The sequence below is a fragment of the Ambystoma mexicanum genome, chromosome 11, assembly GCF_040938575.1.
Source record: "Ambystoma mexicanum isolate Mex_15411 chromosome 11, UKY_AmexF1_1, whole genome shotgun sequence".
Classification (NCBI taxonomy): domain Eukaryota; kingdom Metazoa; phylum Chordata; class Amphibia; order Caudata; family Ambystomatidae; genus Ambystoma; species Ambystoma mexicanum.
Window position 1 is genome coordinate 81,978,424 of NC_090934.1, and position 13,362 is coordinate 81,991,785.

The following is a 13,362-nucleotide window of genomic DNA, read 5'->3' on the forward strand; positions in this document are numbered from 1 at the left end:
CATTCCCTGCCAATGCGAGCATGGCAGTGAGCGTGTACAGTTACAATTAAACCCTCCTTGACAAGCTCGCATGTCGGGCAGGGCGTAATTGTATTTAAGAACACTGCATGTCAGGGAGGGCTTAATTTCAATTGTGAACACCTCTTACCATGCGTGCATAGCTGGCGGCACTCACAATGAAAAGTAAACGCTGCCTGGCATGCCAGCATGTACTGCAGAGAGCAAATATGACAGGGAAAAAGCAGAGTACACGCTTGAACGCTGCCTTTTGCCCTTTACATTTGCACCCCACATTGCAAATGAGGAGAATGTAGCAGTGGAGACCAGGCTATGCCTCAGTGCAAACGAGCCAGGTCCCCGACGTCAAATTACGTCTGAGAGCAAAATGAGCTCCTGAGTCTCAACAAATAAGAAAATGCGCCCTCTCAGTGAAGTCTACGTGGGCGCTCAGTTCAGGCTGTGGCTAAAGGGGACACCAAGGCTGTGCTCATGTTCTTCCCTTTCCAACAAACTACAGAACATAAAGCAATATATCTGCACACCAACCTCCATCTAAGTCTTATCAGCTTGAGTTGATCGAAGACCAAAAGTCGACAGCTGTTTATTATGGAAGGATGTTGTCATAGAAAAGCAGCCCTGTCCCTAGGTACAGTAAACATTATGATACCCCAAAACAACCAGAAGATTTTAGGTCAACAAAAGGGACACTGTGGCATGTCCCTGAAGAGATTTGTTCTCAAGGCTGTCTTGGATTGTCCAGTGTGAGCCAATCCACATGGGAGGCCGAAGAGACAGACATTTGGAGTTACATTCAAGGGCTGTCCGCTATCACAAGTCTACAAAAGTGAAGCCATCTGATGAAATAGTCCAGGTTATGGTCCTGTCTCTTGCGCAACCATTCATATACACAAAGAGTCTTCAGCCCATCATGTCCATTTCACAAAATCCAAGAGCTGAAGCTGCTTCAGTCAAAACTCTAATGCCGGAGAGGTGGGATTTTCTTCCATTTACCGACATGGACTTGGCTCACCTCTCCCAGCACGTTTTAACTCCCAATCCAATCACTGAATTCCAAATTGGGCCTCCACCCTAGGCTCAAGTCAATGTGGTCAAATCAGGATGGAATGTTCTTTCCAGAGTCCTTCTCTTCCTCTTAGAGCCTCTAGGTGGAAGTAAAGGATGATGACTTGATATGAGACTCTTGAACCTCCAGGACATGGTCTTGTAGCGGGAGCCAGCGGAGAATCTTGCGCCACATTTTCAGCAGATCTGTCCGGAAACGTTTGACAGAGAAGCAGTAGATCACAGGGTCAATGCAACTGTTGAGACTTAGTAAAGCAACATTGATCCTGTGCATGACATCCAAAGTAGAAGGTGACCTGCAAACTGGCGAGGAAGGACGATTGACCAGCCAAGCCGCAATGGTGAGATGGTACGGAGCAATACAGATTAGAAACACAAGTAGCATACCAAGGACCATGGCTTTGGCTAACCTGCGGTGGGCACTGCGGGAGCGGCTCTGCGGTGAAGATAGGGACTTAATAATTGAGATGTAGGACGCCAACACAATCAAGAAAGACGCAACAGTGTAGACGATGGTCGCATAGCAATAGCCTTCGCTGTCGGAGTATTGCTCAAAACACTTGGTCACCGAGAGATTGTTTTGGAAGCTCTGCTGCTCCAACAGGGATGGAAGGGCACAACAGAGCCACACAAGCCATGTTGCGAGGCTGATGGCTAGTGCCCCCTGCCGCGTGTTCAAGAGCAGCCTTGACTTGGACATTTCAATGGTGTAATACCTGTTGATGCTAATCAGGGTCATGAAGGTGATGGCACTGTACGTGGCCAAGTAGTACGTGGCTCCAGACAACCTGCACAAGATCTCCGACACCACCGAGCCATTTAACGCGGGCCAGTCGCCTCCTCGGAAGTAGTAATAGATCCAAAGCGGCAAGGTGAGGTTGAAGAGAATGTCTGAAATTGTCAGGTTGATCAGATATATCCGTATGGCTTTCTTAATCTTCCCGTTGTGGAAGAACACCACCAAGGCAATGGCGTTTCCTGGAAGGCCAACACAAAGGACCATGGAGTACACCATTGGCAAAAAGAAGAACTGCGTTGGGTCGCCAACGTCGCATGGTTCCACCTCACTGCCGGTGCCATTTTGTCCGTCGGAGCTGTTCATCTTTCTGTAAGAGGAAAGAAGAAAAAAGAAATCAATGGTCATTGAGAAATATACTTTTGGATTTGCTATTATGTATGTATGTATTCAGAAGTACAGGAGGCCCTCGACGGAGAACGAACACGGTCAAATAACCTGTGCTATAGGTTAGTTCCCACTCAGGACATTGATGGTATCTGCTGAGGGGCTCTTTTTGTTGGTGGTCGCAAAACCCACGAGGAGCCAGACCCTTAGATATGATATGATAGGTTATGAATACCCAGAGGTTTCTAGGCGCGGACCCGGGGATCAAACCTGTGTTGCTCCGTGTCGTCTTGCTTCCACGGCGAGCATGTTGCCCCTGAGCTATCCCCCCGAGACATATGTATGAGCCCCAATGCTTCACGGAACCAATTCTGCAATGATATACCCTTATTGATGTCCACTCACAAAGCTATTTGGTGTTGATGTAATTTAGCATCGTTTAGGGAATTTATAACATTAGAAGATGAACATGGGAGGTCCCTGAGGGATTGCATAACATTTGGCGATGGAGCTCCTTATCAGGATAACAGCCCTTTAGATTAATCAGCATAATTAGTATCTTATTCACTTTCTTTTATTCATTTCATTTTTCTGTAATCGAATTTTCAGGAGGTTCCAACATTTGTTGAAGTTGGGTAGCCAGGATTTGTCTGCTCTTACTCAGGGCAAACCCATTCAGAACATCCATTCTAATTTTGGGGGGGCAACCCAATCACTGGAGATCGCTGTCTTCACACTTTCACTAAAGATGTGGATTCCTTACGGAAATCCAGGTAACATTCGGGTAGCCAATCAGACATGTGTTGGCTCCGCAGCCCTCGTTGTTCAAAGGCCAGGAGAAGCCATGACCATATATGGCAACACAGAGGTCCAATCAATAGCAGGGAATGAAGTGTAGCCGTGTAACTCTATTTCCTCTACTGGTTGCTCTTAGATCCCTGGCAAGTTGGCACCTTGCCCCACCCCTGTTCTTAGCTCCCCACTCCCTTGTTCTTCCCCCTGTGATTGTAAAGTGCTCTGTTGCTTCTGGAACCTAGGTCTACGTTCAATAAATACCCTTATAATACACATAATTATCTTTTTTTTTTTAAATATATAATGTCATTAAGAGTTCTTGTATAGCGACCCTCTGCCACTTATGGTGGACTCCCTGCAGGTGGCTCTGTAAGTACGAGGGGGGTCTTTAGTGGGACCATGGGAGAGGCAGATGCAAAACCTATAGCGTTGATGGGTGCTGGCTGGATGTGCCTGGTTCCTGTTTGACAATCTGCTTTCTATGAGTTTGGCGGAGAGACTTGAGAGTTTGTTATCCATAGGGAAGAGCCACAGATCAGATAGACTTCATCACTTTTGGTCTGATCTGGGAGAGTGTGATAGAGCGTACTCATGGCTTGATTAGTGTTGATGTGCTAATGGCTACGTCTGTGGCTGCCATCGGTGGGGGAATTGTATGTGTAGCGTAAGGTGGTAGGAAGTCTAAGATGGGAGTCAGTTAGTCAAGGGGAATTAGAAGGACGCCTTACAAGGCAAACCATCCAGCAGCCCTGCACTCCGACTAATGGACTCTTGTGACAGGTCCCATTTCACTAGCCCGCATTGTCACTGTCGTTCTCTCTCGCTTGCTCTCTCTCTTTCCATTACTCTCTCACTTGCTCTCTCTCTCTCTGTTTCTCTCCCTTCCCCTATCCCTCTCTGTCTCTCTCTGTCTCTGTCTCTCTCTCTCTCTCTCTCTCTCTCTATCTCTCTCTCTCTCTACCTATCCCTCTCTCTCTCTCTCTCTACCTATCCCTCTCTCTCTCTCTACCTATCCCTCTCTCTCTACCTATCCCTCTCTCTCTCTCTCTACCTATCTCTCTCTCTCTCTTTCTCTCTCTCTACCTATCCCTCTCTCTCTCTCTCTCTCTCTCTATCTCTCTCTCTCTCTCCCTATCCCTCTCTCTCTCTTTCTCCCTCTCTACCTATCCCTCTCTCTATCTATCTCTCTCTCTCTCTCTCTCTCTCTGTCTCTCTCTCTCTCTCTCTCTCTCTCTCTACCTATCTCTCTCTATCTCTCTCTACATATCCCTCTCTCTATCTCTCTCTCTCTCTACCTATCCCTCTCTCTCTCTTTCTCTCTCTTTCTCTCTCTCTCTCTGTCTCTCTCTCTCTCTATCTACCTATCCCTCTCTCTCTCTCTCTCTGTCAAATAGATACATTGTGCCCAATGAAAAGAAACAAGCATCATCAAGTTAGCAGATGAGGGAGGGAAAGGAGTGCAGTGTGGAAACTCTACTCATCACCATACGCTACATGTTAGAGGTTAATGAGGCAAGAAGTTTTGGGTCAGAGAGATGGCTTCTTGAAATTTGAGGACCGCATGGACCCATTTTACCTTCCTTTGTATGTTGGTTGGAAGTCTGAGAGACCCTCAAACCTCACTGCTGTGCCCAGTGGCCTGCTGGGATTTTTGCCTGTTAGGCCGTGTCATTCGGGGGAGGGGGTGCCAGGTGTTTGTCAGGTAGTCAAGACATTTCCCCCACAGATCTACACTTCTTTCTCCCATAAGCCCCAAACTCTCCACACAGCCACAGGCCAAAATGAAAATGCCCCGCGACCCCACCGGTCACTGCTCACAGGTTCTGAAGCCGCACCAAGAGGTCAGTTTCAGAAGATACTTCAGGTGTCCGGTCAAATGTTTGAATCAAAGGGATCGAATGACCTTTTGATCAACAGTAAAAGGACCGAAAAATAGGATCACATTTTTTATTTTATTTATTTATTTATATATTTCTTTGGTTTGCATGTATAAAAAACTTTTTTATAAAAGCAAAACGGGGGGTTAGGGGGATCACCCCTAAAAAAAAAAAATTCTATCCTTTTTTTCGAACCTTTTACTGTCGAAAAAAAGGCATTCGAGACTTTTGTTTTCGAACATTTGACCTATAACCGATACTTCATCCCTGCCGCAGATTCTTTCCGGTTTCTCTAACCAGCGAAGCCAAAACAAGTATGATGCAAGGTTCCATGCACAGGAAACAGGGGGTCTTTGTGGCACCCTAATCCTCCTAGGCAAAGGGCCTCCTTTCAGGCAACACATTACAGGGTCCTGTCCACATTGATGGCCTTATGCAGGATAAAGATTGGTGAACAAGTCAGTATAAAGCAACATGTTTGCTGCATCTTTCCAGCGGTGCAGTCCAAGGTGTTCAACCTCTCAATCCAGCCACAGAACTCACAACTGAATGCAACAGCGTCAAAAAGCACTTCACAGACATAATAGACACCATCAGACTTTTCCAATCATAACATAGAACTCGCCCGTATCCCTCTATGAGGGACCTCAAGGTGCAGTGAGTTCAGGATCATCACCCGGGAAGAACTGCCCAGCACCCCTACATCCCTCAAAGCACATTCCTACCAGTGAAGATGACACTCTCCCCGCCATTATCAACAAATCCACTGTAGGAGCAGCACTCATACCAGTCCTCTACACCCACAGTGCCTCCCTCAGTCAAGGCGCATTCCACTACATTTTTAAGAGTGGCCAAATGGTCCCCTTGCAGAAACCATCCAAAGGCGACCGAGATGGCCTAGCCAGTGTAGCCCCAAAACACCTTTCATGGGCAAGATAATTGAAAAAATGGCCTTCTGACCACCACACAAGAAGATCACCCATCCTAGCCAATCGCATGGGGCTCGGCGGCATGGTCCTGATGTGGTCCACCTCGTAAGTCACAAATAGAACTAAGAGCTCCCAATGCTGACCTGCAATAATAATAATAATGTATTTCTTATACAGCGCTACACGCCCATAGGTCTCGGGGCGCTGAAATAACAGAAGAGAATATTATCCTGGGGCCTCCCTCTGGAACAGCCTCCCTGCCTCTCTGAAACTTGAGCAGAACCATCTCCGGTTCCGGACGCACCTCAAGACCTTCCTCTTTGCTTCTGCTTTCTCTCCTCCTCTCCCCTGCTGATCTCCTGGTGGAATCTGAAACTGCACGGGTTACCTGGCTACCCTCTGATCTAGGGCCCAGGTCCACCCCCACCAGTTGCACTCCTGCACTGCCCCCCCCTGGCAACCCTTGCACTTGGGACTGTTTCTGTATCCCTACAGCCCCTACTAGCACTTGACACCTGATGTCTGCACTTACCCTTGCACTTGCCACCAGCTGCCTGCACTTTTATTTATTGTCTTTATTTATTTTACTGTTATCCTATGTACTGCACTGCCCCCTCCCCTTTCCCCCTGCACTTGTGCAATCTCAATGTCACTTGGCCTAGTAGGATTGTTGTCTGTGTCTTCCCTCTGATTCCCCTCCTTGCCTCGTCGCACCTTGAAACACTTGTGTATAGGCGCATTATAAATGCCATCTCATCTCATATCATATCCCACTGAGTGGTACTCAATTTATCGACCTTGGAAGGATTAATGGCTGAGTTGAACCTGCAGGGATTCGAACTTGCCACAGCTGAGTGCGCACAGATATCAGGGGCGAGCACTTAGCTCAATGTGCTATCTAACCGACCAACCCGTGGCATCCCGCATGGTTCCATCCTCTACACAGCCATAGTCAACCTCTCCATGGAGTTACTGGGGCAACTTCTCCCTGGTTGGACTTTAAGATCCACCAATACACAGATGATTCAGAGCGTTTCCTGACCGGCCATTGAGTCATCGACATCACCATCTCCATTCATGTACATCAGCCGTCTCGCTGAGGCTGAATCCCCAGGAGCTCATCCTACTGGCAAACGCCACCAAGCAAGCTCTAGTCTAGAAATTGAACTGGCAATTTCCCACCCCCAACTGACGCCCTACATGAAATCACAAAGTTCCACCATTCACTGTGACCTCTCTTTTGAGCTTGGCACCAGGTATCACCCTGCTGTGGAATCAAACACTTTATTGCACGGATTTCAGAACAGCCCCTTGACCCAGATGATGGCCACTCCCTCCTAGCAGGTGTGCCAGCAGCTACCTGGGTGCGCCTAGAAGCCGTCAAGCACACCACAGCATTCACCGTCGCAGGTCCTCAGAGGTTTAACCAGATCACTTGCACCGTCAAGGAATTGCACATGCCCCTTGCAGGCCGGCATCCTCTTTAAAACAGCCTCCATCCCCTACAACACACTGGCGACCGAGGCAACATCATACCTGGCCGTAAGGCTCCCCATCCCGGAGGTCGCATTCCACCGGAAACAACAACAGGCGTTACCTAGAAACCAAGAAGTGCAAGAAAGAGAAAACGGCCCTTTTCCTGCAACACGCCAGGACTTCAGAAGAAAGGACCTCTATCAGTGAGGCTGCCACCCTTCCTCCTGCACTTCAGGACGAAGACCGAGAATACTGGTTTCCAAAGACCACTGCACTGTATGCTGAATAACAGATCCCATCCCCTATCTATTATGGCCCTGGAGGCGGTCACGGGCACAGCACCATGTTGGTGTGCCGGGGTCACCCAGACTTATAGGTGTCGCAGGGAGGGCCCTGTGAGGCTGTGGGGAAACAACCTAGACGCTGGAGCATCCTGGATGGTGGGTGCCTGGGCTGCACCCAGGGCATCAGGCTTGTCTGGGGTACCCAGACCAGCAGTGACCTGCAGGGCCATGATCACACTGTGTGGGCCTACCCCTATATATTCTGGGCCCGGCGCGCGGCCGGCCTCACTGGTGCAAGGAGCCCAGCACCCTCTTGGTGTGCCAGGGTCACTCGGGTTTACAGGTGTTGCAGGGCAGGACCCTGTGAGGCTGTGGGGACACAGCCTGGGTGCCGGAGCTACTCGGATGCCGGCGGCATCCTGGATGGTGAGTGCCTGGGCTGGCCCAAGGCACCAGGCTGGTCTGGGGGCCCAGACCAGCAGGGATCTGCAAGGCCGTGATCCCACGGCGTGGGCCCGCAGGCCAGGGCTGCAGGATCCTGATCACACGGTGTAGGCCTACATGCCCAGAATGAGAGACAGAAACAACAGATGTTCCATGGTTGGAATATGCAGCCGTTCTGCTGCACGTGCCTGCAATTGCTCCTTTTAATTAGCTTGTCATGGCCCATCTTAAAAGGGCTACACACGTGGCAGGGACACATTTCATTAAAAGGGCAATACATTTGAGAGGGTCAGATATCACACTATTCTTACCCAAGGGAGCCTCTTAATCACCCTCCTTTCACTTTTTAACTTTTTCCTTCCCTCTCCCCATTTACTAATAGCCTTCCGTTGCTAGCCGGCTAGGTGTGTGCTGTACAAATCTTGTGCATGCACACACACATGGTTATTGCCCCCCCCTTCTACTGAAGCCAGGACCCTAGACAGCAGAGCCATGGTAGCTTGAGTACTAAAAATATCGGGTAGCTGCGCCTCATCTCTATCGCCTGCACCACTTGGAGGACCCCCCCTCCAGATGGGTTCACTCTCACTGGGGACCCCTGGTATTGATGATACTGGACAGCAACAAACTGGTCCATAGGCTCCCTGGGGTTCAGTGCCCTGGGAGAGTGGATGCAGTGGATGCTCAAGCTCTACACAGCAATTCAAGCTTCTCACACTGCCTGTCCAGGCACACCAATCTCCTTACACTGTCTCTCCAGGTCCACCAATCTCCTCACACTGTCTCTCCAGGTCCACCAATCTCCTTACACTGTCTCTCCAGGTCCACCAATCTCCTCACACTGCCTCTCCAGGTCCACCAATCTCCTTACACTGTCTCTCCAGGTCCACCAATCTCCTCACACTGTCTCTCCAGGTCCACCAATCTCCTTACACTGTCTCTCCAGGTCCACCAATCTCTTCACACTGCCTGTCCAGGCACACCAATCTCCTTACACTGTCTCTCCAGGTCCACCAATCTCCTCACACTGTCTCTCCAGGTCGACCAATCTCCTTACACTGTCTCTCCAGGTCCACCAATCTCCTCACACTATCTCTCCAGGTCCACCAATCTCCTCACACTGTCTCTCCAGGTCCACCAATCTCCTTACACTGTCTCTCCAGGTCCACCAATCTCCTCACACTGTCTCTCCAGGTCCACCAATCTCCTTACACTGTCTCTCCAGGTCCACCAATCTCCTCACACTATCTCTCCAGGTCCACCAATCTCCCCAACTGTCTCTCCAGGTCCACCAATCTCCTTACACTGTCTCTCCAGGTCCACCAATCTCCTCACACTGTCTCTCCAGGTCCACCAATCTCCTTACACTATCTCTCCAGGTACACCAATCTCCTCACACTATCTCTCCAGGTCCACCAATCTCCTCACACTGTCTCTCCAGGTCCACCAATCTCCTCACACTGCCTCTCCAGGTCCACCAATCTCCTCACACTGTCTCTCCAGGTCCACCAATCTCCTCACACTATCTCTCCAGGTCCACCAATCTCCTCACACTGTCTGTCCAAGTACACCAATCTCCTCGCACTGTCTCCCCAGGTACACCAATCTCTTCACACTGCCTGTCCAGGCACACCAATCTCCTCACAATGCCTGTCCAGGTACACCAATCTCCTCACACTGTCTTTCCAGCTACACCAATCTTCTCACACTGCCTGTCCAGGTATGCCAATCTCCTCACACTGTCTCTCCGGGTACACCAATCTCTTCACTCTGCCTGTCCAGGACCACCAGTCTCCTCACACTGTCTCTCCAGATCCACCAATCTCCTCACACTGCCTGTCCAGGATGCCAATCTCATCACACTGTCTCTCCAGGTACACCAATCTCCTCACATTGCCTGTCCAGGTATGCCAATCTCCTCACACTGTCTCTCTGGGTACACCAATCCCCTCACACTGCCTGTCCAGATACACCAATCTCCTCACACTGCCTGTCCAGGTACACCAGTCTCCTCACGCGGCCTGTCCAGGTGCACCAATCTCCTCAGACTGCTTGTTCAGGTACTTCAAGCTCCTCACACTGCCCAGGTACAACCATTTCCTCACCCTGCCTGTCCAGGTACACCAATCTCATCACACTGTCTGTCCAGCCACAATAATCTCCTCACACTGTCTCTCCGGGTACACAAACCTCCTCACACTGCCTGTCCAGGTACACCAATCTCCCCACACTGTCTGTCCAGGCACACCAATCTCCTCACACTGTCTCTCCAGGTACACCAATCTCCTCGCACTGCCTGTCAAGGTACACCAATCTCCTCACACTGCCTGTCCAGGTACCTCAACCTTCTCACGCTGTCTTTCCAGGTAAGCACATTTCCTCACACTGTCTGTACAGGTACCTCAAGCTTCTCACACAGCCTATACAGGTACCTCAAGCTTCTCACACTGTCTCTCCACGTACACCAATCTCCTAACACTGTCTCTCCAAGTAAGCACATTTCCTCACACTGCCTGTACAGGTACCGCAAGCTTCTCACACTGTCTCTCGGGGTACACCAATCTCCTCACACTATCTGTCTAGGTACCTTGAGCTCGTCACACTGTCTCTTCAGGAACACTAATCTTCTCACAATGTCTCTCCAGGTACCTCAAGCATCTCACACTGCCTGTACAGGTACTGCAAGCTTCTCACACTGTCTCCCAGGTACACCAATCTCCTCATACTATCTTTCTAGGTAATTTGAGCTCATCACACTGCCTCTCCAGGTACCTCTAGCTCGACACACTGTCTCTCCAAGTACACCAATCTCCTCACACTTTCTGTCTAGGTACCTTGAGCTCATCACACTGTCTCTCCAGGTACACCAATCTCATCACACTGCCTGTTCGGGTACACCCGTCTCCTCACACTGTCTCTCCAGATACACCAATCTCCTCACACTGCCTGTCCAGGTACACCAATCTCCTCACACTGTCTGTCCAGGCACACCTATCTCCTCACACTGTCTCTCCAGGTACACAAATCTCCTCACACTGCCTGTCCAGGTACACCAATCTCCCCACACTGTCTGTCCAGGCACACCAATCTCCTCACACTGTCCCACCAGGTACACCAATCTCCTTACACTGCCTGTCCAGGTACACCAATCTCCTCACACTGTCTCCCCAGGTACACCACTCCCCTCACACTGCCTACCCAGGTACACCAATCCCCTCACACGGCCTGTCCAGGTACCTCAACCTTCTCACACTGTCTCTCCAGGTACCTTGAGCTCCTCACACTATCTCTCCAGGTAAGCAAATGTCCTCACACTGCCTGTACAGGTACCTCTGGCTTCTCACACTGTCTCTCCAGGTACATCAATCTCCTCACATTGTCTCTCCAGGTAAGCCAATCTCTTCACACAGCCTATACAGGTACCTCAAGCTTCTCACACTGTCTCTCCAGGTACACCAAGCTTCTCACACTGTCTCTCCAGGTACACCAATCTCCTCACACTGTCTCTCCAGGTAAGCACATTTCCTCACACTGCCTGTACAGGTACCGTAAGCTTCTCACACTGTCTCTCCGGGTACACCAATCTCCTCACACTATCAGTCTAGGTACCTTGAGCTCATCAACCTGTCTCTCCAGGTACCTCTAGCTCGTCACACTGTCTCTTCAGGAACACTAATCTTCTCATACTGTCTCCCCAGGTACACCACTCTCCTAACACTGCCTGTCCATGTACACCACTCTCCTCACACTGCCTGTCCAGGTACACCAATCTCCTCACAGTGTCTCTCCAGGTACACCAATCTGCTTGCACAGTCTCTCCAGGTACACCAATCTCTTCAAACTGTCTCTCCAGGTATCTCAAGCTCCTCACACTGTCTCTCAGGTACCCCAGGCTCCTCACACTGTCTCTCCAGGCACATCAATCTCCTCACACAGTCTCTCCGGGTACCTCGAGCTCCTCACACTGTCTCGCCAGGTAAGCCAATTTCCTCACACTGCCTATACAGGTACCTCAAACTTCTCACACTGTCTCTCCAGGTACACCAATCTGCTTGCACAGTCTCTCCAGGTACACCAATCTCTTCACACTGTCTCTCCAGGTATCTCAAGCTCCTCACACTGTCTCTCAGGTACCCCAGGCTCCTCACACTGTCTCTCCAGGCACATCAATCTCCTCACACAGTCTCTCCCGGTACCTCAAACTCCTCACAATGTCTCTCCAGGTACCTCAATCATCTCACACTGCCTGTACAGGTACTGCAAGCTTCTCACACTGTCCAGGTACAACAATCTCCTCACACTGCCTGTCCAGGTACACCAATCTCATCACACTGTCTGTCCAGCCACACCAATCTCCTCACACTGTCTCTCCAGGTACACAAATCTCCTCACACTGCCTGTCCAGGTACACCAATCTCCCCACATTGTCTGTCCAGGCACACCAATCTCCTCACACTGTCCCTCCAGGTACAACAATCTCCTTACACTGCCTGTCCAGGTACACCAATCTCCTCACACTGTCTCCCCAGGTACACCACTCCCCTCACACTGCCTACCCAGGTACACCAATCCCCTCACACTGCCTGTCCAGGTACCTCAACATTCTCACACTGTCTCTCCAGGTACCTTGAGCTCCTCACACTATCTCTCCAGGTAAGCAAATGTCCTCACACTGCCTGTACAGGTACCTCTGGCTTCTCACACTGTCTCTCCAGGTACATCAATCTCCTCACATTGTCTCTCCAGGTACACCAATCTCCTCACACTGCCTGTCCAGGTACCTCAACCTTCTCACACTGTCTCTCCAGATACCTTGAGCTCCTCACACTATCTCTCCAGGTAAGCAAATGTCCTCACACTGCCTGTACAGGTACCTCTGGCTTCTCACACTGTCTCTCCAGGTACATCAATCTCCTCACATTGTCTCTCCAGGTAAGCCAATCTCTTCACACAGCCTATACAGGTACCTCAAGCTTCTCACACTGTCTCTCCAGGTACACCAAGCTTCAGACACTGTCTCTCCAGGTACACCAATCGCCTCACACTGTCTCTCCAGGTAAGCACATTTCCTCACACTGCCTGTACAGGTACCGCAAGCTTCTCACACTGTCTCTCCGGGTACACCAATCTCCTCACACTATCTGTCTAGGTACCTTGAGCTCATCAACCTGTCTCTCCAGGTACCTCTAGCTCGTCACACTGTCTCTTCAGGAACACTAATCTTCTCATACTGTCTCCCCAGGTACACCACTCTCCTAACACTGCCTGTCCATGTACACCACTCTCCTCACACTGCCTGTCCAGGTACACCAATCTCCTCACACTGAATGTCCAGGTACCCTGACCTCCTC

General features: G+C 50.2%; 1 protein-coding gene across 1 annotated transcript in view; it reads right to left on the reverse strand.

The window, feature by feature from the left end:
* Positions 1-496: 496 nt before the first annotated feature.
* LOC138503083 (platelet-activating factor receptor-like) overlaps positions 497-13,362 on the reverse strand; it is a 100,926-nt gene continuing 88,060 nt past the window's right edge. Inside the window, exon 2 of the mRNA XM_069622575.1 lies at positions 497-2,189. Within this exon, the coding sequence (XP_069478676.1) occupies positions 1,163-2,185 (1,023 nt within the window). The 5' untranslated portion in view covers positions 2,186-2,189 and the 3' untranslated portion in view covers positions 497-1,162. The remainder of the gene's footprint in view (positions 2,190-13,362) is intronic.